The sequence below is a fragment of the Manis javanica genome, chromosome 17 (genome assembly GCF_040802235.1).
Source record: "Manis javanica isolate MJ-LG chromosome 17, MJ_LKY, whole genome shotgun sequence".
Lineage (NCBI taxonomy): Eukaryota > Metazoa > Chordata > Mammalia > Pholidota > Manidae > Manis > Manis javanica.
The window spans coordinates 284879-311640 of record NC_133172.1 but is presented as its reverse complement, the minus strand read 5'-3'; the positions used below and the strand labels follow the sequence as shown (position 1 = coordinate 311640).

At 54.2% G+C, this 26762-nt stretch overlaps 3 protein-coding genes and 1 pseudogene across 19 annotated transcripts; 2 read left to right on the top strand and 2 right to left on the bottom strand.

Moving 5' to 3' along the window:
• Positions 1-2131: 2131 nt before the first annotated feature.
• Positions 2132-11734, bottom strand: ZNF837 (zinc finger protein 837). 14 transcript variants are annotated; one of them, XR_012126466.1, is made up of 6 exons: positions 11363-11555; positions 10931-11223; positions 9240-9303; positions 8125-8328; positions 7463-7599; positions 2137-3005 (listed from the first exon to the last, which is right to left on the bottom strand). XR_012126466.1 is itself a non-coding variant. In XM_073225351.1 (5 exons), exons 1-5 carry the CDS (start codon positions 11510-11512, stop codon positions 7596-7598), a joined length of 723 nt encoding a protein of 240 aa, XP_073081452.1. In that variant the 5' UTR covers positions 11513-11554; the 3' UTR covers positions 5275-7595. The 14 variants fall into 14 exon arrangements, 10 of the variants coding, with proteins under 10 accessions (XP_073081446.1, XP_073081452.1, XP_073081451.1 ...); XM_073225351.1 differs by lacking the exon at positions 2137-3005 and having other exon boundaries at positions 5275-7599; positions 11355-11554; XM_073225350.1 differs by lacking the exon at positions 2137-3005 and having other exon boundaries at positions 5275-7599; positions 11363-11553.
• On the bottom strand, positions 3535-7180 carry LOC118967406 (twinfilin-1-like; annotated as a pseudogene).
• A 2864-nt stretch (positions 11735-14598) lies between the features above and the next one.
• On the top strand, positions 14599-19150 carry RPS5 (ribosomal protein S5). 2 transcript variants are annotated; one of them, XM_017646371.2, is made up of 6 exons: positions 14599-14760; positions 15484-15592; positions 17598-17807; positions 17963-18091; positions 18863-18961; positions 19032-19150. In XM_017646371.2, the coding sequence occupies exons 2-6, from the start codon at positions 15485-15487 to the stop codon at positions 19098-19100; spliced, it is 615 nt and encodes a 204-aa protein (XP_017501860.1). In that variant the 5' UTR covers positions 14599-14760; position 15484; the 3' UTR covers positions 19101-19150. The 2 variants fall into 2 exon arrangements, with proteins under 2 accessions (XP_017501860.1, XP_017501861.1); XM_017646372.2 differs by having other exon boundaries at positions 18837-18961.
• Positions 19151-19282: 132 nt separating this feature from the next.
• On the top strand, positions 19283-25451 carry RNF225 (ring finger protein 225). Of its 3 annotated transcripts, none has more exons than XR_005054422.2 (2): positions 19283-21684; positions 24298-25451. XR_005054422.2 is itself a non-coding variant. In XM_036993063.2 (2 exons), the coding sequence occupies exon 2, from the start codon at positions 20522-20524 to the stop codon at positions 21461-21463; it is 942 nt and encodes a 313-aa protein (XP_036848958.1). In that variant the 5' UTR covers positions 19283-19992; positions 20517-20521; the 3' UTR covers positions 21464-25451. The 3 variants fall into 3 exon arrangements, 2 of the variants coding, with proteins under 2 accessions (XP_036848958.1, XP_036848957.1); XM_036993063.2 differs by having other exon boundaries at positions 19283-19992; positions 20517-25451; XM_036993062.2 differs by having other exon boundaries at positions 19283-20313; positions 20517-25451.
• The last annotated feature ends 1311 nt before the right edge of the window (positions 25452-26762 follow it).

The following is a 26762-nucleotide window of genomic DNA, read 5'->3' as shown; positions in this document are numbered from 1 at the left end:
TAAGAAAAAAAATTTTTAAGAGAAAGGGTGGGACAGGGAGGCATCCTGGGGCTTCCTCCCTAATGAGATCAGGCTGGACCCTGCTGGGGCCTCTCAGGAAGGAGGTGGCTCGGTCAGCCGCCAGCCGAGCCGCACACCTGGGTCTCCCTCCTGGCGCTGCAGCCCCCCAAGCTACTCTCTGCCTCAGGACGTTTGCGTGGGTTTCCCTGCCGGCAGTTCCCCACACACCCAGCTGACCAGGCACTCGAACCTGCCCGGGGGACGTGCAGGCAGGAGGGCTCCTGGCAGAGCTCAGAGTTCAGGCCGACCCTGAAGGGGAGCCCAGCCCAGCCCCGGGGTCTGCACCTGCCCTGTGAGCTGCACGGGGTCGCTCAGCTCTGCCGGGAAGGACTTAGGCAGCTGTCACCGCTGGCTCGCTGGGCCCCGTGCAGGTCAACACGAGGGTGGCTGAGGAGCGGGAGATCGGAGCCTTCAAGCCTCTTTTCCCTGGCCCACAGCCGCTCGAAAGTGATACTGGGCACAGACCCTTGCCGTGCAGGGCAGCTTGGAGTCACTGCCCCTCTCCAAGGGGCCAAAGCTGCGGCTTGGTGCGCGGAGGGGGAGGCCCCAGCCTCAGGCAGCTGCCAGTCCCCCTCGCCTGAGTGCCCCCCGCTGACCCCAGGCCTGCCGACTGCCCCGGCCCTCCAGGCTGGCTGCCCTTCCCTCGTCCTGATGGAGAAGCTCTGCACGCTGCGAGGGCACCGCAGCCTCCGCCTCGTGTCCCCGCCCAGCCTCTTCACCTGGGCCTTGAGTCCCCCATACCCGTTTCCGCCCTGAGACTTACTGGGGTCCCCAGCGTCTGGGGCTCAGGGCCTCCGCACAGGTGAGGAAGGAAGAAATGATGCAGGGAATAAGTGTTCCCAGACAAGGGCACAGCCCGGAGGTCTGGAGGCGGGACCTGCGCCCGAGTCTCTGCATGACTTCTGCCCCCATGGAGACCCCGAGGAAAGCCAAGGAGCAACAGACCTCAGTCAGCGGGGACTCAGGGAGAACCGGGAACAGAGCCCCGGCGGGGGTGGGGGGAGGGTAAGAACCTGAAAACACGGGAGTGTGGCCCGGGGACGCTGAAGGGTGAGGGGTCGCCCCAGTACCTGCTCCTGGGAGGGCACCGCTGGCTGAAGCCACTGGAGGCACAGCTCCCGGAGCCAGGCCCAGGCCTCTGGGGAGACCTCAGCGTCCTCGTAGTGGAGCCCCCAGAAGTGTTGGCTAGGGGCCTCCTGGCCAGGGCCACCCCCCATCAGCACCAGTGTACCCCGAAGGAGCTGGGGACCCGGGGCCCACGCCTTGCTCATCTGGGCAGCCATCAAGCCCCTTCCCAGGCAGGGCAGGGTGGTCACACAGCCCAGGGCACCTGCTCTGGACCTGGAGACACAGGGTGAGCCTGCGAGCAGCAAGGCCACGAAGCCCTCCCCCCCGGGACCCTCTGAGAGGAAGCAGGGTCTGCAACTCTGGGTGCCTGCGTTTGTCTGTCTGTGTGTCAGGGAGTATCTCCCGCCTGTGTGACCACGTGCCTGAGGGATCTGCTGGGTGCTGAGTCTGTGTCTCCCGGGCCATGCCCTTGCCTCCCTGCTTTTCTTGGGGCCCCTGCTCTGCCCTCTCCAGCCCCTTGGCTCCTTGCATCCCCCCAACACACAATGCCCAAAGCCAAGGCTGCGAGTGGGTGGCCACATCTGACCAGCAGACAGGGCTTGCTTGACTGCCCTGCCCTCCGCCATGATTTTTAAAGACTTAAATTAGTTGCCAATGTTGAAAAGTAATCAGATCACATGAAAAGATGCTCCACATCGCTCATCATCAGAGAAATGCAAATTAAAACCACAATGAGATATCACCTCACACCAGTTAGGATGGCCAGCACCCAAAAGACAAACAACAACAGATGTTGGCGAGGTTGTGGAGAAAGGGGAACCCTCCTACACTGCTGGTGGGAATGTAAATTAGTTCAACCATTGTGGAAAGCAGTATGGAGGTTCTTCAAAAAACTCAAAATAGAAATAGCATTTGACCCAGGAATTCCACTCCTAGGAATTTACTCTAAGAATGCAGCAGCCCAGTTTGAAAAAAACATGCACCCCTATGTTTATTGCAGCACTATTTACAATAGCCAAGATATGGAAGCAACCTAAGTGTCCATCAGCAGATGAATGGATAAAGAAGAGGTGGTACATATACACAATGGAATATTATTCAGCCATAAGAAGAAAACAAATCCTACCATTTGCAACAACATGGATGGAGCTAGAGGGTATTATGCTCAGTGAAATAAGCCAGGCGGAGAAAGACAAGTACCAAATGATTTCACTCATGTGTGGAGAATAAGAACAAAGAAAAAACTGGAGGAACAAAACAGCAGCGGAATCACAGAACCCAAGAATGGACTAACAGTTACCAAAGGGAAAGGGACTGGGGAGGATGGGTGGGAAGCGAAGGACAAGGGGGGAAAGGGGCATTACAATTAGCAGATATAACATGGGGTGGGGCACGGGGAGGGCAGGAGAGCACCAAGGAGACGAGTAGTGATTCTACAGCATCTTACTACACTGATGGACAGTGACTCTAATGGAGTATGTGGGGGGACTTGATAATGGGGGAAATCTAGTAACCACAATGTTGCTCATTTAATTGTATATTAATGATACTAAAAGTAAAAAAAAAATAATAATCAGATGATGGTGGGAATGTAAAATGGTGTAGTCTACGTGGAAAATACTCTGGCAGTTCTTCAGATGGCTAAACAGTTACCTTGTGACTCAAGAAATCCACTCTTCCCAATCTACCCAAGAGAAATGAAAATGTGTTCATACAAAAGGTTTTACATGAGTGTCACAGTAGTTTTACTTATAACAGCCAAAAGCAGGAACAGGCCAAATGTCCATCAAATGAGTGGAGAAGCAAATGTGGTATAAACCACACACGAGACTTCATATTGTCTGACACTCTATCCGAAATGTCCAGAATAGGCAAATCTGTAAGAAACAGAAAATAGGTTAGTGGCTGTGAGGAGCTGAAATGGGAGGATGGGAAGTCTGGCCGATGGCCATGGAGTTTCTCTCGGGGTGATGAGAATGTCCTGTAATTGGACAGTGGTGATGCTTGCACAAATCTGTAAATATACTAAAAATTACCAAATTTGTGGTTCACTGAGAGGGTTAAATTTCATGGTATATGAATATCTCAATTTAAAAGTCATCAGGCAATCTCAAAAGGTTACTTATTGCACAATTTCATTTATTATAACATTCTTGAAATGACAAAATTGTAGAAACAGAACAGGTTTCTAGATACCAAGAGTTAAAGGGGGTGGAAGCAGGAGGGAAGTGGGTGTGGATATAAAGGACATGAGGAATCAATCATACCGGTGATGGGAATATTCAGTATCTTGACTATCAATCTGAGTATCTCCATTGTCACATTTTCCTACAGTTTTGCAAGATGCTACCATTAGATGAAACTGGGTAAAGGGTACATAGGGTCTTTTTGTATTAATTACTTCTATTTTTTTAAGAGAAAAATTTTTATTGATATAAAGTACACTTATAAAATGTCCATAGAATGTATGTACTTCTCCACTGCTATGTAAGTGTAATTAATGGGAATGCTTCATTTACAGTCCACTGTTAGGACATCACCTATGACACACTCTCAATGTTACACTAATAGGTGCATCACCGATGTTGAGGAATTTTTGGTTTCATGATAATTAAAGAGTATTATTCCATCTATATTCTGGAACATCCATTTACTTTCATGTAATGTAGAATTTAAGTATAATTGCACATGGATGGTACAGAAAAACATTCAATATAAAATTATTTTATACCCTCATGACATGTCAACATTATTCTTGGCTGACAGTAACAGATTTGGCTACAGTCTGCAGTGAAGCTCGAGGGATCTCAGTGCAGTAACATGTGTGCGTGTGTGCGCACGCGCGCGCGCACCTATGAGTAACAGTGTATCGTCAACAAGTGCAACATTATTGTCAATTATTTTGCATGTTTAAATATTATAGTCTGATTATTTTTGAACAAGCAAAACCTCACATAAATACTCTTAATTCTAGAGAAAACCCATTAACCCATAATTATACTAACATGCTTTATTTGAACACATGCTCTGAAAGGTCCATCTATTACCTTAGCTAGTAAGGTGTAAAAATGAGCGTTTCATATTTTATACTATGAAATGTGCATTTCTCATATGAAATAACTTACTTTTGAAATGGAAATGTCTTAAAGCGCTAGGAAGATAATGTAGTAAATATGTTTAAATATTGTCTTTCAATGTCATCAGAAATCCTGCAGTAGAGAAAATATCTGGTATCCTTAAATTTCAGAATGAGCTGATCTTCTGAAATATTAATCCCACGTAGAAACCAAAAAGCCAAATAGAAAACACTTCTGCAATAACAGCAGGGTTTCTGGAAGCCCCGGACAAGAGCCCTCAGTCTGGGGCCGGCACTGCTCCTCAGGGTCAGCGCCTTCCCTCCTCCCCCAAGGCACGCTGAGTTTTCATCTTAGAATATAATGTAACCTGGCCTTTAACAGATTTATTAAGTGGTATGAATATTTTAAGGTCTTTCTCTCTCCTTTACAGAAAAAAAAGTATGCTGTTTCTCTTAGAGTAATAAGAAATGTATCTTACTTTAAGACATTAGACTTTGTGGAGTTGGCCCAATTTATAAGATTTTAAGAATCATGTGAAATTGTGGAATCATCACTCTATGAAAACAGTGCAACAACATTAAACATCACAATGTTGAAACCTTTTGTAGCTTTAACTCAAAAATGGAGATCACAAGTCTTCTATAACATTAGTTTTAGAAACATACAGAAATGGAAAGTGCTATTTCTCAAGAAGTACATTTTTTTCTCTACTGTATATCAACATGGAATGATTTCAATTCTGTACTAAAAGATGGACTTTTAGAAAAACTAGTATCATAATTTGTAGCTTTTAATCAGTAGTGGCTTCAGTTTTAGTCTTCAAATTCCTCTTTTCCCTGCACGACCTTTTGGTTTTACAAAACTCTACTTATAAGCATGCTGCTCGGGGTGCACCTCTTCATAAAGGAAGTCGGCGGTCAGCTCATCCCTGCTGTCTATGACATCCATTTGTGACTGTCCCTCCACAATCCCCAGCAGCGGGCCCTTGCAGCTGGAGTAGAGCATCCACTCCCTTATGCTGCACGTGTACCCAGACACTGAATAAATAAAAACCATGGACTCCAGATAGTTTCCTTCATGGCAGTGTTTATACAGAAAGAAATGGTAACATGCTGAGTCCTTGGGGACCCTCTTTGGCAAATCTTTCAGTTCTGTATTTGTTGTGTTGGCCAAAATTATGACTTCATTTTTTATATTTATTTCCGGTTGCACATAGTTGAGCTGTTACTCATTTTTTTCCAAAGTCTGAAAAGCTTCTAAAGAAATTGGAAATGCTACTCCTTGTAGCGTCTGATGCTTAGTGTCCACACCCATGTCACTCTGCACCCATCCATAGCGCTTCTAGAAATCCTAAACATCTTAGCATTTACATTTTATCCACTTTAGTCATCACTGTTCTCTCATTAATTTTAATCTGTCATAATTCTTCCTCAGCTGCAGTCAATGGGGCAGGAGAGGTTGTGATAGCAAATATTTTTTATATCCATGTAGTGATACATCTTCCTTTACTGTTGCAAATACTTCATCTTTAATGTGACCACCTCCAAACTCCTTTTTCAGAGTGGCTTTTGTTGCTGCGTACAACATTTTTTGATGATCTGGAGAATGATCTGGAGACCACCCAATGAATATCCATTCATATCCCCGGGCATTTTTGGTATCTAATCTGAATAATATAAAGCATGGTTGTTCGTCCTCCAGCAGGGGTAAAACAAAGGAATCATAATCCTTTGAATCTGAAGGCTGACTATGATGCAGGGGTTCTTGTTCACGGAGTCACAGAATGAATTTAGCAAACACTCAAGGAAGGAGAGCCAGGGAGAGGCTTTTATTTAGAGATAAAGTGAGAGGACAGAGCTCCTGGGACAAGAAAGCCCAAGGTGGTGCATTGTTTAGGGGATTTATGAGCAGTTGAGTGACAAAGGGCTAGGGATGCAGACCTGCTAAATGGTCCCAAAATGTTTATCTTTGAAGAGACATTAAGTTTCTTGTCAGTCCTCTGGGTTGTTCTGCCAATTTAGCTTAACACCAGGAATTTACTGCTCTGATTCACTCCCAGTAGAGCCGCTTGGTCTGGGAGAGCATCAATCAAGACTGCCTGCCCTGCGCCCACGGTGGACTGAGATGTCTGTTTGTTACAGAGTATGTTAAGAAACTTCCTTATTAACTTCTTGGGTTTTAAAATGCAATCTTATCATTAAGATGGAATCCTTCCTGTTTTTACTATGTTGCTTATAACTGGGCTTGCTTGCCAAATCGACTGCCCAGCTTGCAGATTATTTGATTAGGGCTGGAAGAGGAAAAGCAGCATCTGGATAAAATTTAAAAAATAAGCTGGCCCTTTTAGCCGCTTAAGTAAATCTTACAATAGCCTCATTTAATTGACACAATGAAGGCATGGGCTATGCTGAGGTATTTTCTTATCTGGGGGATGTTCAAACATTCCAGGCCAAGTTACCCTGGCTTTTTAGGTTTAACTAATCTCACTGAAGAATGCTTATATTCCTAGTTTGATATTTTTGTTTAGAGAATTAATGTGACCCTGACTTAATGTTTAACACGGAGTTCTGGTAGGGATTTCTTTGCACATTGTTACATTGTTCAGACTGTGATTAACCTGCTTCCCTTTTTTTTCTGGAGGCCCTCACCCTACTGTGTAACCCCACGGTCGCTGTCTCGACTGCATGGTCCAATCACAAGTTTCTCATTTTCAATAGATACCTTCGGACGTCTGTATTTTCCATTTCTTGATCTGGCAGAAATCTTTAACCTCTTCACTTGCTCGGGTGCCGGTCTGGTGGGACTCGGCGGCGGCCGGGGCTCCTGGCTCCGGCGCGTGTGCGGCCTGCGACCCCCGGGTGCCCCTCCCTGCGAGGCCGGCGGCGCCCCTGTATTACTTCTTATAGCAGGTGAATTTACAATTATCTCAAAATAAAAGTGTAAAGGAGTCACCAGAATTCAATGACAATTTCCATTTGTGCCTTGCAGGACCAGAAGATCTGACCCCAGGGGCTGCACCCGCTGAAGATGAACCCCGGCAGGACCGACCCTCCAGCCGGCACTGTGCTTCGGGGCCGCCCGGCCCCCTGTCGCGCCGGTGGGGTCCCTGGCCTGGGAGTCCGGCGTCCCGGGACGGCACCCACGCCCCTGCAGGCCCTTCCCGCCGGCCTTCCCCCTCCTCCTGCGCACCGTCCTCGCACCCACCCCCTGGGCCTTCTCTCTGGCCCTCCGATTTCCCACCCGGAATGCCTACTCACGTGTGATGGTCAGGTCAGACGTCAGAGGTCACCTTCCCGGCGGGCCGTCTCCCACACCCCCAACAATGGGCTCTCAGCCGACGAGGCCCAGGTGACTATTTGTGTCTCCCTCCAGCCCCCAAAGCCTGGGCTCTCACCTACGTGGCACGGGGCGAAAAAATACAGAGTGGATAAAGGGGGGGCACGCTGCGCAGAGGATGCCCCACGAGGGCTTTGGTCCCAGGGGGAGCTGGGCTTGGGCCGCAGCAAGCAGGCGAGGGTGGGATTGCATGCTTGGGCGGAGGGGGACCCCGCGGGGGGTGGCGGCCTGAGCACAAATGACTCGGTGGGGGAAGCAGTGGTGGCACCGCCCAGGCCGAGGGCCAAGACCAGGGATGGGTGGAGGCAAGAAGGAGCCGGAGGAAGGGATGCTACGGGGGGACCGCCGAGGAGGCGCACGGAGGGGCGAGCCGCGAGCCAGCGCCGCGCCCGGTTCCCCGCTGCAGGAGCCCTCCTCAGCCTGCAGCCCCTGGGGAGGGACCAGGTCAGGGTCCCGAGAGGAGGTGGGGCCGTTTGGCTCTTGCACCAGGAGTCCTGCCCCTGCGCTTTGACGGGTGCCTGGGCTGGGCTCACGCCGCGTCCCTGGCCCCAGGAGCCTCTGCCGTGGGGAGTCGTCTGGCCACCTGCGGTCCCTCCGTGCAGATCTCCCTTCTGAGACAGGCGTCTCTTTGCTGGAGCCTCTGCCACAGGCCTCGGCTCCATCTGGGGGCTCTCCTGTCCCCTGTCGGCCTCCTGGGCTCTGGCTTGGGGATGCCTCCTGCCTGGAGCTCTGAGCCCGAGCCTCCATCCTGGGGCCAGCCCCCAACACGGCGTCCTGGCTGTAGGGTCTGAAAGAAGAGAGGAGAAATGGAGGTTGGCAGTTCCCAGGAGGGGAGTAGTGGAGAGCTGAGCCAAAGCATGACAGCCCCAGGACGTTGCCCGCAGAGCGGCCCCCAGCTCTCGGCAGCCCAGGGAAATGGGAGAAGGATGGTACAGGCAAAGAGACCCTGCAGCCTCTGCCACGCCCCGTGCCACCACCGAGGCCCAAGAACATCCTCCCCATCTCCCTCTGCTCCCCAGTAGCATCCCTCTTCACTAGCTTATGGAGTACCATCACCCCTGGCTTGAGACCTCAGCGGCCCCCTCCCCCTGGGCAACAGGCTGCCCTCTCCCCGGAATCCCCCCTCCACTCCTGACCACCAGCAGCACGCTCTCCTGACTCCCTGCCCGGCCTGGCCTGCTCCCATTCACCTGCCACCAGCCAGCTCTTCTGGAAGCCGTGAGACAGGGCTCAGCTGGCAGTAGGGCTGAGTACCCCCCAGATGCGGGGGCCCTGGTCGTTCCAGCAAGGCCTGATGCCTGCTATTACTATTTCCAGATCCACTGTGGCTGTTAGTTTCTTACTGCTCTTCTAACAGATCACCACAAATTTAGTGGCTCACAGCAACGCATATTTATTATCTCACAATTCTGGAAGTCAAGTCCAAAATCAAGGTTTTGGCACATTGCCTTCTGGAGGAGCGAAGGCAGGATCTGTTTGCTTGCCTTTTCCAAACTTCCCTTGCCATAAGACAAGTCTTCTGTCTTCTGTCTTAAAAGCCAGCAGTGAAATATCAAACCTTTCACTCTCTAAGTCTGGTACCACATCTCCCTCTTGGACTCTGACCTCCTGCCGCCTCTGCTACAAAGACATTGTGATTACATTGGAACCGCCATGAATAGTCCAGGATAATCTCCCATATCAGATCCTTGATCGTACCTCATAGTCTCTCTTGCCATGTGAAGTGACACAGTCACAGGCTGTGGGATCAGGATGTGCACATCTTGGGGGGAAGGAGAGACATTAGACTGTCAACCTTGTGGCTTTTTCCAACCTCTACATGTGGGAAAACACAGTACCTGTAAGTCAAGATGACATTTAGGTGAGACAAAACTATAAATGTTTAGCCTGGAATCTTGAAGGACACACATGCTGCTCAGAACAGTCCCATGTGGGGAGAGGCTTGTTGGGAGGGCCGCTGGCTGCGACATGCAGAGCAGGATGGTGACTGACATGAGGCCCACACACATGGAGAGGCTGGAGAGAGGCCTGTCTGGTGGGTAGGAAAGTGGAGAGGAAGGCGAGAAGGACGGGCGCGTTGAACAAGTTACCAGTCAATGTCAGGCCCTGATAATCACAGAACTGCCCTACTGAAGACAGCACGGGTAAGAACAAGAATTTTCTTTTACTTCCAAAACAGAGATGGATCTGTCCAGGGCAGCTGCACCACAGCAAAGTACCACCTTGCTGAGCGCAGTGCTCATGTGTTCCTTTTGCTCTAGTTCCCTTTTCTGTGGAAGGCAGACATTCCTTTATCAAATCTTCCAGAAACCTCAGTTTATTTAGTGAAGTTGCTTGCTCTAACTCTTCTGGACCCACTGTTGCTTTTCTGTCATTCTTGTAAATTTATGACAAGTGTTTGCCTGGGGTCACCCAGTGGCCTATAACGACCAGGAACTAAAAGGAGTCAGGAAGCATGTAGCCGAGTCTCTGCGTTTTTAGCTAAGGACACTGGAGCAACTGGACATGGTTCTTTCGATGCTGCGCCTAAGTATCTGTGACGTAATGAGTTACAAGAAATACATATGTGGTCACTCATATGGCCACATATATATTTCCCAGGTATATTTGGTCTTCATCCAGTTCCTGAAAACACTGCACTCTTAAAGGTGAAATGGGTGTGTTATCACCTTAACGAGAGACTTTTGGACCCCACCCAGGGGCGGGGGTGGCAGTTGGGTTGCCGAAGGCCAGTGATTCAGGCAATCATTGCTCTGTAATGAAGCCCTCACAAACGCCCCTGAGAAGAGCCTGTCACAGTCTGCTCTACTGGCTCCTGCTTCTCTGTTAGATGTACGCTTGGGGACCCAGAACGCTTCCACGTGCCTCAGTGCCAGGCCCCAAGCTCCACCAGGATAGAAGATCCTTTATTTGGGACCTTGCCCTGTGTCTCTCTTCACCTGACTGTTAACTTGTATCCTTTATTAAACTGGTAAAGGTGTTTTCCTGAGTTCTGTGAGCCACTCGAGCAAACTGATCTAACCTAAGGGGGCGGTTGTGGGACCCTCCAATCTGTAGCCAGTAGGTCAGAAGCCCAGGCTAACTGCTTGGGGTTTGTGACGGGCGTCTGGATTTGGGGGGTGGAGGGCAGTCTTGCAGGACGGAGCCCTTACCCTGGGGAATCTCCTGCTGTCTCCATGCGGATACCATCAGAACGGAGCTGGGTTCCCGGACTCTGCTGGTGTTTGAGAATCGCCTGGCCTTGTGTGTGTGTGTGTGTGTGTGTGGGAAGGCCCCTCTCCCCTTCCACACGCGTACGCATCGGAATCGGGTCCAAGAGCCCCAAAGGAGTTCAGCGCATCCCACGCCCCCGTCACTGTGCCTCTGCCTGTTGGCCCCGAGATACTGACCGCGGCTTCGCAAGAACGGACGCGGGGAACAACGCGAGTTTCCTGAGGAGCAAGCGGCGTGCGTCCCACCTGTCCACGGGCACTGGCCATCCCAACAGTTCGTGACTATGAACCCAGGTGCAGGGAGTCCGGCCGCTAGTCCCTCGGCGGCGCCCTGACTGGGCCGCTCCGGCCGCCCGGGACGGCCCTCTCGGTGGTGCTGCGGGCCGACGCGGCGTCCAGGGCCCCTCTCCCCCGTAAGTGATCCCCAGAGGAATCCGGACACAGCGCCCTGCCCCCGCTTTCCTTCGGGCCTGTACAAACCCGTCAGAAAGGCTGTAGAGGCAGCCCGGGGGTTGAAGGAAATGGAATCCCCCCCGCAGCCCGGCCCGCACTCTCCGCCCGGTCTTTGTGCCGCGGGGAACAACGCGGAAGAGGAACCCACGGTCTCACGGGGGCGTGGCTGGGCTTCCCGGTCACCATGGCGACCGCCAAACCTGCCCTTCGAGGATGAGTGCGGAGACTTCGGCTTCGGATGAAGCTGGAGCGTTCACGCAATTCGCCATTGCCGTGGAGACGCCTCCCGTCATTCCGCCCTCCCATCACCCGGACGCTGCTGATTGGTCACTTCAGGGGCAGGCGGGGCTTTCGGCTCGGGTACTAGCGGTCGGCAGGGCCCACGCGCAGGACTGGGCAAAGCCCGCGCCCCTAAGTGCCGGCTTCCCATCTAGTTCCGGCAAACCCGGATACCTGGCTGTCCCCTACTTCATGCCCCCGGGCTCCCCCAGTATTATTAGGCCCTAGTCCTCTCCAATGCCTGCTTCTGGATCGCCTCCAGATCCAGGTCTCTTGTTTCTTCAGTGAAGGCCTTAGATTTCCCCCCACCACCATATCCAGGCACCCGTTTCCCCCCCAATTTGTGACTCCCATCCCAGATCGCAGACACTACGAATTCATATGTCTGGTCTCCAAAATTTGAGATCCTGCACCCACTAATTCCAGATACTTGGATTTCCAAAACATGTTCCCGGGAGTAGCCTTAATCCAAGCTCCTGAGACCCTCTGTTAAGACCCTGTTCCCAGGTTCCCAAATCCAGCCCAGTTTCTTCTTTCCTCTACTCTTTATCCCAAGTACCCCAAGTGAGGGGATGGGTCCGGATCGGATCCAGCATTGCCAACCCAGTTCTGCACATTTTGCCCTGCTGCCCCACTCTCCCACCCTCAATTCTGCGTAACCAACCTGAACATGTGGTCTTGATTTATAACTGAGAAAACTGAAAATGGGGTAAGGACACAGGCTATCCCACCCAGCAGGTCGACTGGCCCAGCATCTGCTGCTACCTTGAGGTCCAGAATTCCCACTCCTGTAATAAGCATCCCAGCCAAACCACCTGCCCCAGTAAGCCCAGCTTTCGACATGCTGATCAGTAACAAGAGCAGGGGGAGGCCAGGGCAGTGGAAGAGATAAACTTGTCTGCCAAAGAGTCATGAGAGGAAGACACAGTCAGACAGCCCTGCAGGAGGTGGGGAGTGATAAATACGCTTGCTGGTCCCTTCACTTACTCTTTTATTTGAGCAGGCCTGGAATCACGGAGACTAGCAACCCTCCCCCTACTTGATAATTACGTGGTTTGTGGCTCAGCAGCCTTATCTTTGAAGAGGGAGGGGCCTAAAGGGCAGGGAGAGCCCCTCTCTGGACCATGCCGGATCCAGTGAAACAGCAGAGTTGACTAGACTTTTGTTCATTGAGCAAATATTTCTTGGGCACATTGCATGTGCAAGGATCCCCAGACCTTGGGGAGATACGATGCAGAGAAAGAAGAGAGGCCAACTGAGGCAGGAAAGGTAAGATTCTGGGGTCAACTACCTTAGAATCCCAGTTCTGCCCCCTTTTGCTGTGTGACACTGGGCAAATTACTTTACCTCTCTGGGCTTCCATAACCATCTATAAAATGGGAGTGCCTACCTAATAAGGTTGTTCTAAAGAGTAAATGATCTGAGTCCTAGACTCCTGTCTGCCTGGCTCAGTTAAGATGCAGCTCCGAAGAGGGGTAGACTAAGGTAAGGAGGTCTTCCATACAGGGCACAGCACGACTACATGTTCTGGGTCTAGACCTGGTGTCTAGAGGAAGACCCAGCCGCTCGGTGTCTGCCTGAAGCCCAGAATGGGAGCAGGAAGTGTGTGAGGGACCAGGAAGGCTCCCCACATAGCTACTCCCCACCCCTACAGACCCCAGTGGGAGGCCAGAGGCTGCTGCTTGGCACGTAGCTGGGTGGAGGACACGGGTAAGGGCCACAGGTTACAGGTACTGTGGGCCTTGGCCTCCGGGTACATCTCCTGTGCCCCCACAAGGGTCTGGGGCCTACACATTGTTTTTTCATGTGAAACAGTAAGAGTGTATATCAGTAATACCTTAATACAAAAAAAAAAAAAAAAAAAAGAGTGGGGTCTAACCCCTGCCTACGCCAACTTAGAGCCTGTGTCCTTTTGAGAAGTGGCATGAACCATGACTGATGACAGTCAAGGGGGCCCAGCGTCCCTGGTCTGAAATGCTCCTGGAATTGGGGTAAGGCTAGGGGCGAGCTAAACAAACAGCGCAGCTGTTGAACGCCTGCTATGCGCCTGTCCAGACGGTGGCCAAGGTGGGTCGATGGGAACAGATGGACTGCCTGGGTCAAGTGCCTGGACTCTTGGAGTCTGGGTAGGAGGAACACCCCCTTGGAGGCTAAGGTGGGCACCAGGAGGTGGGGAGCCTCATGTGGCCCTAGAAACACTCTAGCAGATGCCACCATGGGTGCGACCATAGTGGTCGCGACCTCTGGGAAGCCCACCAGGGAGCAGCCCCCGTCCAGCTCCAGGGTCTCGATTTAGGAGGTCTAAACCGGCGGGCGCATAAAGAGCTGGCACATGTTCTCGACACGGGCTGCAAGGGGTCACCGGATGGGGCTGCAGAGTGGGAAAAGCACCAGCACCGTGCCGACCCCCGCACCCATCCAGTGGCCTCAGCATCAGCACAGGTCCTAGGTGGACCAAAGAGGCTGGGGTTTGCCCCAAGGCCACCCGCAGGGAACAGTCCCACGCGCCTCGTCAGGGCTCCTCCCCGATCCCCGCCCGGCTGCCCGCACGCAGTGACGAGGAAGGAGACGCGGGGGTCGCGGAGAGACAATGCGGGGAACTCTGGCATGGGACGACGAGAAAGGTCGAGCCGGAGACGGTCCCCTCTTCGAGGCTCAGGCTTAAGCAGCCCCGAGCGAGCCCGTATGGGGAAGGGAACCTGCGAGCAGTTTCCGCGCATGCACCAGGACTAGCTGAGGGCAGTCCCGACTGGCCGGTCCTACTCCGCGGGCCCGGGCCTGCAGCGCGCGCGTGCCTGTGAAGCGCCCGTGACTGGGACGAGGGGCGAGTGGGTGCCGAACCCCTACGCCCGCTCGAAACCCGCTGTAGGTGGGGCGTGAAGTCCACGGCGGAACAAGGCGGCGAGCGCGAGCCTGTCTTCTGCCCTCATTACACATGGCAGCCTTGGCTTCTCGGAGATCGCCGCGCTTGTGCAGAGGCCCCAAAGGGGCAAGTACTGGACGACGGACATCCGCCAGGCGAGCTTGTGGGGCCGCCCGAGGAAGGACGCATGCGTCAGGTACTTAAGTCTTTCGTTCGGCTCAGAGGGCGCCTTTTTCATTCTTGCTCAGGATTGGTTCCTTGAGTATACAGCTGTTTTCCGCACCGCCTCCGCTGACCCGGAAGTTTTCGCTCCAGTTAAAAGCGTCGGCCGGCTGCCCGCGGCCTCTTCCTGTCTGCCAGAGCGGCGCGTGGTACTCTGTGAGTGGCAGCGAAGTGCTCGCTGCTTCCTCAGGTGAGGCCGCCGTTGGGTTGGGGGTCCGCCGGACAATCCAGACTCTTCTGGAGGGCCATGGGCGGGCCTGGAGTCCTGGGGCGTCCCTTGTGGGGCCTTTTGCGGAAAACGTGCTGAGGAAATGCGGCGCAGGGAAGGTTACGGTTGCCTTGTAGCTGGCGCTCTGCCGCCTGCGTAGTTTCGCTGCCTAGCGGGGCTCGGGAATATTTGCTTCTACAGGTATAGGAGGTTTCCGTTATTAGATGCATGATGCACTCGCTGGCCTGTGCAGCCCTCCTTAATAGTCCCTGGTGCCTCCTGGGTGTCGCACTGGAACCGCCGCCCCTGAGTCGATAGGCTCAGAAGTTGTATAATTCTTGGTGGCAGATGTTTCCATTGTACTGATGAGGAAGCCGAGTCAAGAAGCAGTTTGGAGATTCGGTGGCAGAGCGCGTTAATGACAGGCTGGGGTTTGAACTCCAACGGACACAGTGTAAAAGCATTTGGCACCGTTTGCCCACTTGTGGTCCGTGCTGCAGCTGTTGATCGGGTGCCAGCTAGCTCCTGGCCCCAGGGGTACTGCATAAGAGACATGCTTCTTGCTGACAAAGTGGGTTTCTTGCTCAAAAAGGTGGGCTAAGATGTTCATAGCCTTCCTTTTTCCCTCAGTTTCCCAGTTCCCAAGGTGTGCTCCGGTCCCAACGGTGGTGGGTATGCCTGGGCTCTGATAATTTATGTCCCTAGGATGACCGAGTGGGAGACAGCTGCGCCTGCGGTCGCAGAGACCCCTGACATCAAGCTTTTTGGGAAGTGGAGCACTGATGATGTGCAGATCAATGACATTTCCTTGCAGGTGAGAGGGACATGGTGGCTGTGGGAGGCACACGTGGATTCTTTCAGGGGTCACTCGAAACCTGTAGCTGTCTCACTGAGTCAAGAGTTGAAGGTGTAGCAGGCAAAGGAGGGGTCTCCGGAGCACCGCATCCACCAGGTCCATTTTTCCCTATGTCCAGAGGTTGCTACAGCTTTTGTTACAAGGTGGTACTTTTCCCAGAGGGGGCATCACATCCCACCGATTGGCTTTTTTTTTTTGTCTTTTCGTTTTTTGGTAAGAAAATACACATAACTTTAAAGTTAACTATTGTAACCATTTTAAAGTGTAAGGTCCGCAGTCTTTCTTTTGCATGTGAAAATCCAGTTATTCCAGCACCGTTTGTGTTTTGATGTGTTTTGGGGTTTTCTTATTTTAGTTTTGTGCGTTTTTACTTATATTTGGACCATAAAATGTAAGTTATATCTTATATACACTGTATGCGTGTATCCTAGCACCGTTTGTCGAAGAGACTGTTTCCGTCATAGAGTGGTCTTGGCACCGTTGTAGAAAATCAATGGAGCATAGATGTGCTTATTTCCAGACCCTGAATTCTGTTCCGCTGGTCTTTGTGTATGTCCTTCTGCCAATACTATACTGTCTTTATTATTTGAAGCTTTGTGATGGGTTTTGCAATGGAGAAATGGGAGTCTTCCCATTTTATCTTACCCCTATATTGTTTTACACTTTGTCTTATTAGGATTTAAGTGGGACCTTCTTAAAAAATAAAGTGCCATTTATAACTGTGTTGGTACAAAGATAAATTAAGGTTGGATTATATTAATTTTTCCCCTTACTCTTTTAAAAGGAGTGAAAACAGTTTTTGTTACCTTTAAATATATCACAGGATCTTAGGCGCTGTGCCTAATGGATAATTCCACCCTGTTTTTATTCAGTGTCTTTTAGACCTGTTTTCCTTCATGGGTTTGTTGTTGGGGGAGGGGGTACCTGAACTTACAGGAAGGGGTAGTAAATGTCTTACTAGTCTTTGTGAGTTACATGTGGTCTCAGTCACGTCTGTGTTTGCTTCCTTGCTTTTCTTTGTGCAACCTTTTAAAAATGTAGAAACTATTTTTCCCTTTTTCCTTTTTCCTGGTGTTCCTTTAGGGGCTTGGGAAGCAGAAGTAAACATGGTGCCAGAGTTGTTCTTAGTCTGTCTTGAAAGCTGTGCAGGACTCTACCATGGAGTTTGATAGTTTCACCAAACCCTCACTGGGGCAAATGGTGCTTGCAGGTCTTTGCTGCAGTGTGAAGCTCTGTGTGAACACCCACCTAATTACCTGTCTGTGCAGGTGGTTGTCTCGAGGGAAGACACCAGACTCATGCAGTATCAGAATCCTGTGTTCATAGTTACTCCTCGTATTTGTAGAACATGTTTGTGTGTTCTCACATGCAAGTGTTAAAATGGCCTTGGGTATGTCTCATTGTGGAACCGTCAGCCGTATTCTTCACGTACACCTAGTTTTCTGCGCCCAACTACTACTAACAAGATTGTATTTTCTAGACAGCTTGGGAAGTGTGCGTGTGTATGGATAAGCAGTGTTGAATGATTCTTTTAAAACTGGTTCCCTGTGGGTAATTATCCCCACCTCTAGGGGATACTTGGTAATATCTGGATATGTTTTTGGAATCTCACAGCTGAGAGAAGTGCTGCAGCTGCTGAACATCCTACAGTGTGTGGGACAGCCCCCAACCACAATCACCTGGTCTAAAGTGTGCATAGTGCAGAATTTGAAGGACACTTAGAACTCGGGTTAAGGCCTGTGATTTTAGTTCTCAGCCCCCTCCTTCCCATTATAAAGGAGGTGCTCTTTTCATTGACTTGGTAAAGTTACTCGTTCAGGTTTGGCTTCCTCATGACAGGCAGGGGTTCACAAGCCCCTTCAAGTAGGAGGGGGCTGCCCTGAGTGGGGGCTGGTCTCTAGTCCCTGGCCAGGGCCCAGCCTGCTCCTGACATGGTCCTTCACCCCTTTCCCTACTGCCCCAGGATTACATCGCAGTGAAGGAGAAGTATGCCAAGTACCTGCCCCACAGTGCCGGGCGCTATGCGGCCAAGCGCTTCCGCAAGGCGCAGTGCCCCATTGTGGAGCGCCTCACCAACTCCATGATGATGCACGGCCGGAACAACGGGAAGAAGCTGATGACCGTGCGCATCGTCAAGCACGCCTTCGAGATCATCCATCTGCTCACCGGGGAGGTAGGGCCCTGAGGCTAGGCGCGCAGAGCGTGCCCTTAGTGCGCTAAGCCAGCGGCTGCCCCAGAGTGTGCCTGCTTGGGCGTCCGGGTGTTAGTGGGGAGGAAATGGGGAGGGATGTGGGGCTGGATGCAAATCTCATGGCCTCTCTCTCCTAGAACCCCCTGCAGGTCTTAGTGAATGCCATCATTAACAGCGGCCCCCGGGAAGACTCAACCCGCATCGGTCGAGCTGGCACAGTGAGGCGGCAGGCTGTGGATGTATCCCCTTTGCGCCGTGTGAATCAGGTGGGCCTGAGTCTTAACGGGACATGCGACATGTGGCTGCGCGGGAACAGCCACCAGACCCTCACAGAGGCTGCCAAGTGGGAAGGTTCATCCCTGTCTGCATGTTTTACCTGGAGTGTCATTTCCTTCAGGAAGCTTTCCTGGATTCCCATCTTGCGGGGTAGATACTAGTTCTGGGCCCTCTTCCTTGGCTGCATTTGGCTGAGGCGCAGTTCCATTTGGGTGTTAGTTTTTACACCAGGTGTGTGCGTGTTTCTTGGAGCATTTGGCAATCAATTGCAGGCATTCTAACCATTTTGTCCTTAACACTTAACTGGATGTATCCTAAGAACAAGGGCAATCTATCCCTACCAATCGCCCCGAGGAATTCAACAGCATTTGAATAGACCATTCAGTCACTGTTACAGTCTTGCAGCTGTCCCCAACATGTCTCTTATAGCTGTTGCTTTTCAATCAAGGGTCCAGCCAAGGGCACACATTGCATTGCCTTGCCCCATTGTGGCGGGCTTCCAATCTCGTGTCATCAGGGACCCTGCTTGAACCGTTGAGTCTACACACTTGTTTTTGTGGCCACCTTCTGCCTGATCCTAGGTGTGGCAGTACGCCTACCAGGCAGCACTGTGGGCCCTGCTGCATCTTGATCAGTGAGCCAATGGATGGCAGTGTGGTGTGGTGGCATGTGCTGGGGGCCCAGGGCACTGGAGGCCTGTAGCCTGCCTGGTTCATGGGCACCCCCTGCCCCCAGGCTTTGCTGACCCCTGTGCTCCCTAGGCCATCTGGCTGCTGTGCACAGGTGCCCGGGAGGCTGCCTTCCGGAACATCAAGACCATTGCTGAGTGCCTGGCAGATGAGCTCATCAATGCAGCCAAGGTGGGTGAGGACCTGGTGGGTGAGGGGAGGCTCCACCAGTGTTCAGAGCTGACCACCTACCTTCTTGCAGGGCTCCTCCAACTCCTACGCTATCAAGAAGAAGGATGAGCTAGAACGTGTGGCCAAGTCCAACCGTTGATTGTCCAGCCGTGGCCTCAATAAACCTGTTTGCCCTTTGGGGCAGGTCCACCCACTGTGTCAGTGTCTGGGCTGGGGGTGGGGGTGCTCTGGTGGCTGGGGTAGAGGAGTGGGATGGCCCCAGTGTCCTGAGGAGCTGCCCACATTCCTCGCTCACTCTTAGGCCTGTGGTACCTGGATTCACCAGGGATACTTGGCTCAGGAAGCACCAGACAACCGCGGCACCCCGGGTTGCAGACCTACCCACTTGGAGTGTTCCAGCAGGTGTTGGAAGTGAGAGGGCTGGGGTGGTTTGGGGAGGGGCCTGGTGAGGGCCCTTGAGGTCCAGGTGGCAGCTCCTGATCCTGAGATGCATGTGACCTGGAAGTGGTCCTAGAGAGAAGCAGCCCAGGCCTGAGGTCTCTGCACCACAATCTTGAAAGTCCACCATGGGGTCTGCCTGCTTTGCACCCCCAGGACCACCTGGCCAGGAGCTCCAGTGGCCCAGCCATTTGTGCGGTTGCTGTTGGCTTGGCTCTGCACCCTGCCAAGCCAGTGCCCACAGGCTCTCCCCAGGTTCCTCTCACTCCACGGGGGGCTCTGAGGTGGAGGCTGCGGGAGGAGGTGTTGAAACCAAAGGGGTATGGCCCACTGGGCCTGGACTGCCGCTGCCCTGTGAGCCTGTGTTAAGCTTCCCACTACCCTGACATCCAGCAGGTGGTCAGGCCCGGGGTTCACTACCCCAGAGAGACCAGCTGGGGAGGTGGGGCTGGTGGCCAGACTGGTTCTTCGGGAACCTGGGATCTGGAGGGAGTGGTCCCACTGTGGGCACCCTCCCATAGGGAGGGGCACTTAGTATCCAGCTGCTGGCAGGTCCAGTAATGGGGTCAGAAGGGACAGGGACGTGCCAGCAGGTAGGAAGGCCAGCTTGGGATGGGGGTGGGGAGTCTGTCCCTGGCCCCTGTTCTGGGCTTCCGTCCTCCCCTGTGCTGCAGGCCACCTATCATGATGCTTTGGTGTTCTCAGCCACTCCTTGGAGTCCCCTGTGACACCCAAAGGGTCTGCCCAGTTCTGGGGGTCCCTACCTCTGCTCCAGTCCATGTCGGCTCCTCCTTGGATCCCCATTCCTAGTCTCTCCTGAAGTCAGGTCCCCTCAGCTCCCGTCTCCGCGGCCTTCCCCAAATCTCCAGCCTCAGGATCTGCCGTGTTGCTGGGCCTCTCTGGTCCACCCCAGGGTAACTCCCTGCCCTCAAACTCCTCAAAGCCCCTCTCTGGCCTCCCATTTACCCCTCTCCCCTCCACCAAGCCCTCTACCACCCTCCCCGCCCCGACTCTGTTCCTTCTGGGTTCCCCCTCCTTTCCGGGTGCCCCTGCTTTGTGCTGCGTGGACCCCGAGGCCAGCCCAGCCCTTTGCCTGCCTGCCCGTCTTTCCCCGCAGGTCCAATGCCCTGCCCGAGGCCGCCCTGGCTCCGCCGCCCGCGGGCCCCTCGGGGCCCCGGCGCCAACTCCCCGAGCTCGCCCTGCGCATCCCGCTCCCCGTGCAGGGGGCAGGACGAGGACGGAGACGGGGACGGGGACGCCAGCCCGGGCTCGGGCCCCATCCTGGCCCCCGCGTCCCCCGGGGAGTGCCTCATCTGCGTGTCGCCCTTCGACGGCGTGTTCAAGCTGCCCAAGCGCCTGGACTGCGGCCACGTCTTCTGCCTCGAGTGCCTGGCCCGCCTGTCCCTGGCCACGGCGGGCGGCGGCGACGCGGTGGCCTGCCCGGTGTGCCGCGCGCCCACGCGCCTGGCCCCGCGTCGCGGGCTCCCCGCGCTGCCCACGCAGCCCGGCCTGCTGCCCCGCGCCGCCCGCGCGCCGCCGCCGCGCCAGGGCTCCGTGCGCTTCGACCGCCGCCGCGGGCTGCTCTACCTGCGCCCGCCGCCGCCGCCGCCGCCCGGGCCGCGCAAGGCCCGCGCCGCGCGCCCGCCGCCGCCGCCGCCACCGCTGCGCCTCGGCCGCCCGCTGTCCCGCCGCCGGGCGCTGAGCAGTCCGGCCTGGGCCTTCAACGCGGCCGTGGCGCTGGCCGCGCTGGTGGCCGCGGGGCTCGTGGTCTCGGGCGTGTACATCTTCTTCCTCGTGCCGCGCGCCGCCGCCCCCGGCCCCGCGCGGCCCCAGCTGGTGGCGCTCGCGCCGGCGCCCGGCGTCTCCTGGCCGCCGCCGCGCCCCGCGGGCCCTGACCTGGACGCCGCCCCGCCGGGGGCCGCGGAGGGCGCGCGGGCGCTGGAAGAGGACCTCGAGGACCCAGGGTCGGCGGACAGGCCCTCGGACCGCACGGCGACGGCAGAGGCTGGCCCCAGTCGGGCCGCGCGGGCGCGACACAGGAGGAGGGCGCGGGGGTCGCGCTGAACGTCCCCGGGCGGCAGGCCCCATCTCCAGGCCCGGGGACCTCGTGTCATCCGGGTGGGCCCTGCCAGGACCACTCGCTACGACCCAGTGGAGGCCTGGGCAGGGCACCATGGATGACAAGCACCCATTTCTCCAGCGGGTCATTTCCGGCATCACCATCCGTGCAGAGACCCTCTTAAGGAGCACCCTTCACCCCCATCCTTGTGGGCATCCGGCTGAAGGTACTTGGTCCCCATCTTTGTGAAGCTACTGCTGGGAGGCCTTCCTGACTTTTGAGGTCCGATTGGGGGTACCCTTGACTCTCACCTCTTGTGGGAGTCCAGCAGGGGAGCGCATCTGACCAATCTGTACAGATCCTGCTTGGGGCACCCCCACCCCGGTCCTCACAAGGATCCTACCAAATGCACCTCAGTCACGGGGGGAGCGCCCCTTGGCTGGCACCAGGGGCTGAAGGCTCTGATTTACTCATCTGGGCTCATCACAAGTGCTGGTGTTCCCCTTCTTTGAGGAGCAAATCTGCTGCTGCTGTTATCCCCAGGCGACGCCCACCTGATGGACCCCTCGCAGGGCTGACGCCGCCCCCAGGCCGTGGAGTTTGTTTTCCACTCTGCTGCCTGCAGGCTGGCCCTGGGTGGGATCCTGCCATCTCCGTGCTGGTCCTGGGTTACCACCCTGCATACCCGGCTAGGGCTCGGGCCTGAAGAAACAGTGTGCTTTGGCCAGGGCAGGGGATCAACAGACCAAGCCGGAGACTCAGAGACTGGTTCCCATCTGAGTACCAACCTCCCCTACGGGCTGTGGTTTCTGGGGTCCTCCTAATATGCTGTGGGGCAGCTATGCTCACCACCAGGGCTGTCTTCTGGGTTAGACAGTGTCATATGACTGTGGGTGTCACTCCTGGGCGTCCCTAGCTTGCCCAAGGGATCTTGGCCCCTCTCCCCAGTGACTGGAGCCCTCATCCCCCCATGTCCACTTACTAGTTTCTCAGGGCCAGTTACTGCCCCTTCTCCATCAGCCTGTGGTGGTACACCTGTTGGGCCCCCAGTGAAGCCTCAGCCCTTTCCTGTGGACAGCAGCCTCCAGGGAGGGCAGCTCTTGGGTTCCTGTCCTCCCCCCCTCTCTGAAGCCTTCCTGGTTAGTCACAACAGGGTGGATGGCTGCTGCCTTCCGCACAAACTGAACACAGGCTTTCTGTCGTTCCCCAGGCCCTGGAGCTCCCATCCGGCCTCACTTTGCCCAGGGTTGGGGTGCTGTGTCTTGTGGATGGGAATCCAGCATTTTCCAGACTTTCTATGGGTCTGGAGGTGCTTGTTTGATTTGTTTACATGTGTGTTCTCAGTGCCTGGCAAACAGTGGGTGCCAAATAGTTTCCTAGGGAGTGACAGCATTGCAGGCGACCAAGAGGCAGCCTGGGAATGCCTGTGGGCACCTTAGGCTCACCCAGCTCCCAGCCACCCTGACCTAGGAATATCAGCCGTATGCCTTATGGCACGAGCTTCCATGGGGGAAGCTGAGGGTGGAACGTCAGGGTGTCCAAGCGACTGTCTTCTTAGACCAGTTCTTGTCCCACCTCCGAGAGCTGATGTTACTCACAGGGTCCTGGGTCCCTGTGCTGGGTCACTGGGCAGCCACAGCCCAGCTTTGTAGGGAGGGGACCCAGTCAGACAGGAGCAGGGTGGGTCGTCTGTATTAGTTTTGTCTGGCTGCTGCAACAAATTACCAGAAAAGCTCTGTTCCTTAGAATAACACACATTAATTATCTTACAGTGCTGCGTGCTAGAAGTCTTGAAATCAGTTTCACCTGGCTGAAGGCCAAGTGTCTGGAAGGCTAGTTCCTTCTGGAAGCTCTAGGAGAGAATTCATCTCCTTAACTTCCCCACCTTCTAGAGCTGCATTCATTGACTTCTTCCTCCATCTTCAAAGGCAGCAGAGTAGAATCTTCATAGCTCTTTGCCTCTTTCACTTATAAGGACACCGTGATTACATTGCGCCCACCTGGATAATCCAGGACACTATCCCCAGCTCCACACTCTTAATCACATTTGCTAAATCCATTTTGCCATGTAAAGGAACAGATTCACAGATTCCAGGGATTAGGATCTGGACATCTTTGGGGGCCATTATCAGCTTATCAGATATCCCCTTCTCATCTCTTCCTCCCCCACTCCAGGCTAGGAGTGGGGACCTGGCAGGGTAGTCAGAAAGAGGCCCTTGGCTGGTGCGCAGAGAGGGAGAGATGATGCTCACTGCCTGAGGTGTTCAAGGAAGCCTGCCTGGAGAAAGAGACCTCAGTGCTGTATCTTCAAGGATGCTCAGGGAAAACAATGGCTGGCATGGAGCAAGATGGTAGCTGTAGGCAGTGGGCAGGATTGGTCCCTCCCTCCCTGTGCAGCTGGCTTCCTCCTAGGGACTAAGGGGAAGCATGTCTTCTCAACACTCCCAGAGAGATCCTGAGGCCCGAGACTCTCCTCTCATAACGAGGCTGATGACAGAGCCCAGGGGTCGCTGGGCATCCCTGTCTGCTGATTTGAACAAAAGAGCAGCCGGAAACCACCCCGGGGCCAGGATCATGGGGGATTCCTCTCCACCTTTGCCTACCAGCCTCTGGGGCCACCAGAAGCTGTGCCCTCCCAACCCTCCCTCTGCCCCTTCCATCCTTGCTGGACACCCCACCGCCCACCTGCCCCAGGCTTGCTCCTCCCAGTCCCCAGTGCCTGTGAACCCCCGGGGGAGGGGGTCAGCTTCAGTGTCTGGTACGGTGCCGCAGAGGCCTGTACCAGCCAGATTTGGGTTCTCTTCTATAAACTGGACGACAGTAAACTCTCTACTTGCAGGGAGATTTCATTCCTCCACAGTATTACTGAGCACCCACTGTGTACCGAGGGCACCTCAGGAACACCAGGGGGCTCACATGGAAGATGATGTACAGAAGGCTGGGTAGAGGGCCCAGCCACAGTGCCTCCCTGCCACGCTCCTGGACCCTCCAACCCCCCAAACTTTTCCCACATCCTCCTCCAGCTCTCCTGGAGAGAGGGGTGCCAGGTTCTTCATTCTACGAGGATCTGGCCAGCCTCTCTCCTGCCCACACCACACCCGTCCTTGGCCATTGGGGCATTCACTTGGGTTCAGGCGTTGAGACCGAGGGAACAAGGACCACGGGAGGCCCTCATTGAACCGTGGAAGCCGCAATGTCCAGATTGACAGATGGGGAAACTGAGGCTGATGGGCTGGGCAGGGCGCGGATTCGAACCGGGGACAGAGAACTTTCTGCAAGGCACTTTCTCCCCTCAACTCCACGCCCTGGCCGAGCAGCCTAGATTTTCCCTCCCCTTTCCCTCGGCCCGTAGCCGCAGGCCCTGGAGCCTCAGTTTCCAGAAGCAGAGTCTTCCCTCTTTAACATCCCCTGCAGACCAGGCGATGAAAGCGAGATTGTCAGGAAGGCTGACCAATCGGAGCCCGCATTCCGAACCGGAGGCGTGACCCGCTGCTATAGCAACGGGGCCCTCTTAGAGCTGTGCACTCTTCTTTCACTTCTCAAAGACGGTGGACGGAGCAGGGAAGGTGCGTCAGAACTGATGGCCACTCAGAAGCCATGGCGACCTTGCACACCTTTGGCACGCCGCGCGGTAGAGGGGCGTGCGAGTCTGGCGTGGGGGGCGTGCTATAGCTGGTGGCCAATCAGGGGCCGGAAACCAGCGTTGTTATGACGACCACAATTCTGGAGCGCTTCCCGCAACCCCAGTTGCCAGGCAGCAGCAAGGAAAAGTGGACAGCAAACAAAAGATCCAGTAACTTCAGATGCCTTAACATAAGAAAAGGGGTACGTTTCGTCCTCACATTTACGGCGCTTCTCCTGTGCGCCAGGCTCTGTGCGCCGGACGGACACGTGCCCTCCCTCGCAGGGCTCGCGTGAAGGGGGCGATGGGGGTGGAATACGTTATATTTGAACACAGATCATACAGTTTGAATAAATTTTAACACAGAGAAATGCGAACACAGGTAATTTGATTATATAGTTGCGAGCGATAAACAATACAAAGAACCCAGGGGTGGGCTTGAGATGGGGATGGGGGTGCAGACCAGGCAGGCAGGTGCTGCTGGATCAGGTCGCAGTGTAGTGACTGCGACGCGCTCTCGCTAACCCTAATGCCACCTTGCAGACCTGGCAAGTGCTGGGATCTTCTTGTCCCAAGTGGGAGACGGAGCCTGGGACGGGGAGTGGCTCCCCCAAGGGCCCAACTTGGTAGGGCAGCGCTGGGAGTCCCTCCATAAGCTGCGGCTTCTCCTGGTCTGGAAGGGCCAGGATCAGACTGCGATCTGAGTGCCCCTCCCTGGGGCGTAGATGCTTCCACTTTACTGACGGTGGAAAACTCCACATCGGATAAGTGACTGTTCCAAATAACCTTCCAGAAATCTACTGGTTTTTATTGTTAGTAATAGTTGTATTGAAATATAATTCACACACCATACAATGTACTATTTGAGGGTATGATTCATTGGGTTGTTAGTATGTTCACATTATTGTGCAACCATCACCACTAATTCCAGAACATTCCCAAGAAGAAACCTCCTACCCATTAGCAGTTATGTTCCATTCTTTCTTCCCCTTAGCCTCTGGCAACCATTAGTCTACTTTTTGTTTCTATGGATTTGCCTATTCTGGACATTTAATATCAGTAGAATCAGACAGTATGCAGAAATCCACTCTTAAAAACAAAGCTGTAAGTGGGTTGTTCTTCTCAGCCAGTGGGGCCAACTGAGCCATGGGTGTGGACCTGAGAGCCAGAGAGAGGTGGGCGTGAATCCTAGCTCTACTGTGGCCTTGTTCTTAGCCTCTCTGAAACTCAGTGTCCACCTGGGGGGCGTGGGGGAGGGTATGCTTGGTCTTGAGTTTGTCCAGCTTCACTCAGGCTGTGCTCTCTGCTCTGGAGTATTGGTGGGCCATGGTAGGGGTGTGGGTCTCTGCTGGATTCTGAGGAATCATTCGGAGGCCAGACACAGAAACAGGAGATGGGCCAGGGGGGGTTGCCTTCTGGCCAGCCTCCTTATAGACCCAGCATCCTGTCCAGGTGTCCCATGGACACAGTCTCTATCGCATGCTGAAATTTCATTGCATAGTACATTCCTTATTTCAGGGAGCACCTGTGACTTATGCCAGGCTATGCGTTGGGTGCTGAGGTTGTAGCAGTGAACAAGAAGGTCACAGATATCCCTACTCCCCTTCTCTTCCTTATAACTCACGTTTTAGGGCAGAGCTGGCAAGTACTGAGCAGCGAGAAAGGCCCAGGCCCTGCACCAT

What these genes read in the sequence shown, in the direction of transcription:
- ZNF837 (XM_073225345.1), bottom strand. Translation starts at nt 11,512, where the DNA reads ATGGGAGGGCGGAATGACGGGAGGCGTCTCCACGGCAATGGCGAATTG. An exon ending in AGCCACGCCCCCGTGAGACC is followed by an intron (nt 11,224 to 11,354) that starts GTGGGTTCCTCT and finishes GGGTTTGTACAG; the next exon opens with GCCCGAAGGAAAGCGGGGGC. An exon ending in TCCGTTCTTGCGAAGCCGCG is followed by an intron (nt 8,329 to 10,930) that starts GTCAGTATCTCG and finishes CTCTTCTTTCAG; the next exon opens with ACCCTACAGCCAGGACGCCG.
- RPS5 (XM_017646371.2), top strand. Translation starts at nt 15,485, where the DNA reads ATGACCGAGTGGGAGACAGCTGCGCCTGCGGTCGCAGAGACCCCTGAC. An exon ending in TCCATCTGCTCACCGGGGAG is followed by an intron (nt 17,808 to 17,962) that starts GTAGGGCCCTGA and finishes TCTCTCTCCTAG; the next exon opens with AACCCCCTGCAGGTCTTAGT. An exon ending in CTTTGCGCCGTGTGAATCAG is followed by an intron (nt 18,092 to 18,862) that starts GTGGGCCTGAGT and finishes TGTGCTCCCTAG; the next exon opens with GCCATCTGGCTGCTGTGCAC.
- RNF225 (XM_036993063.2), top strand. Translation starts at nt 20,522, where the DNA reads ATGCCCTGCCCGAGGCCGCCCTGGCTCCGCCGCCCGCGGGCCCCTCGG.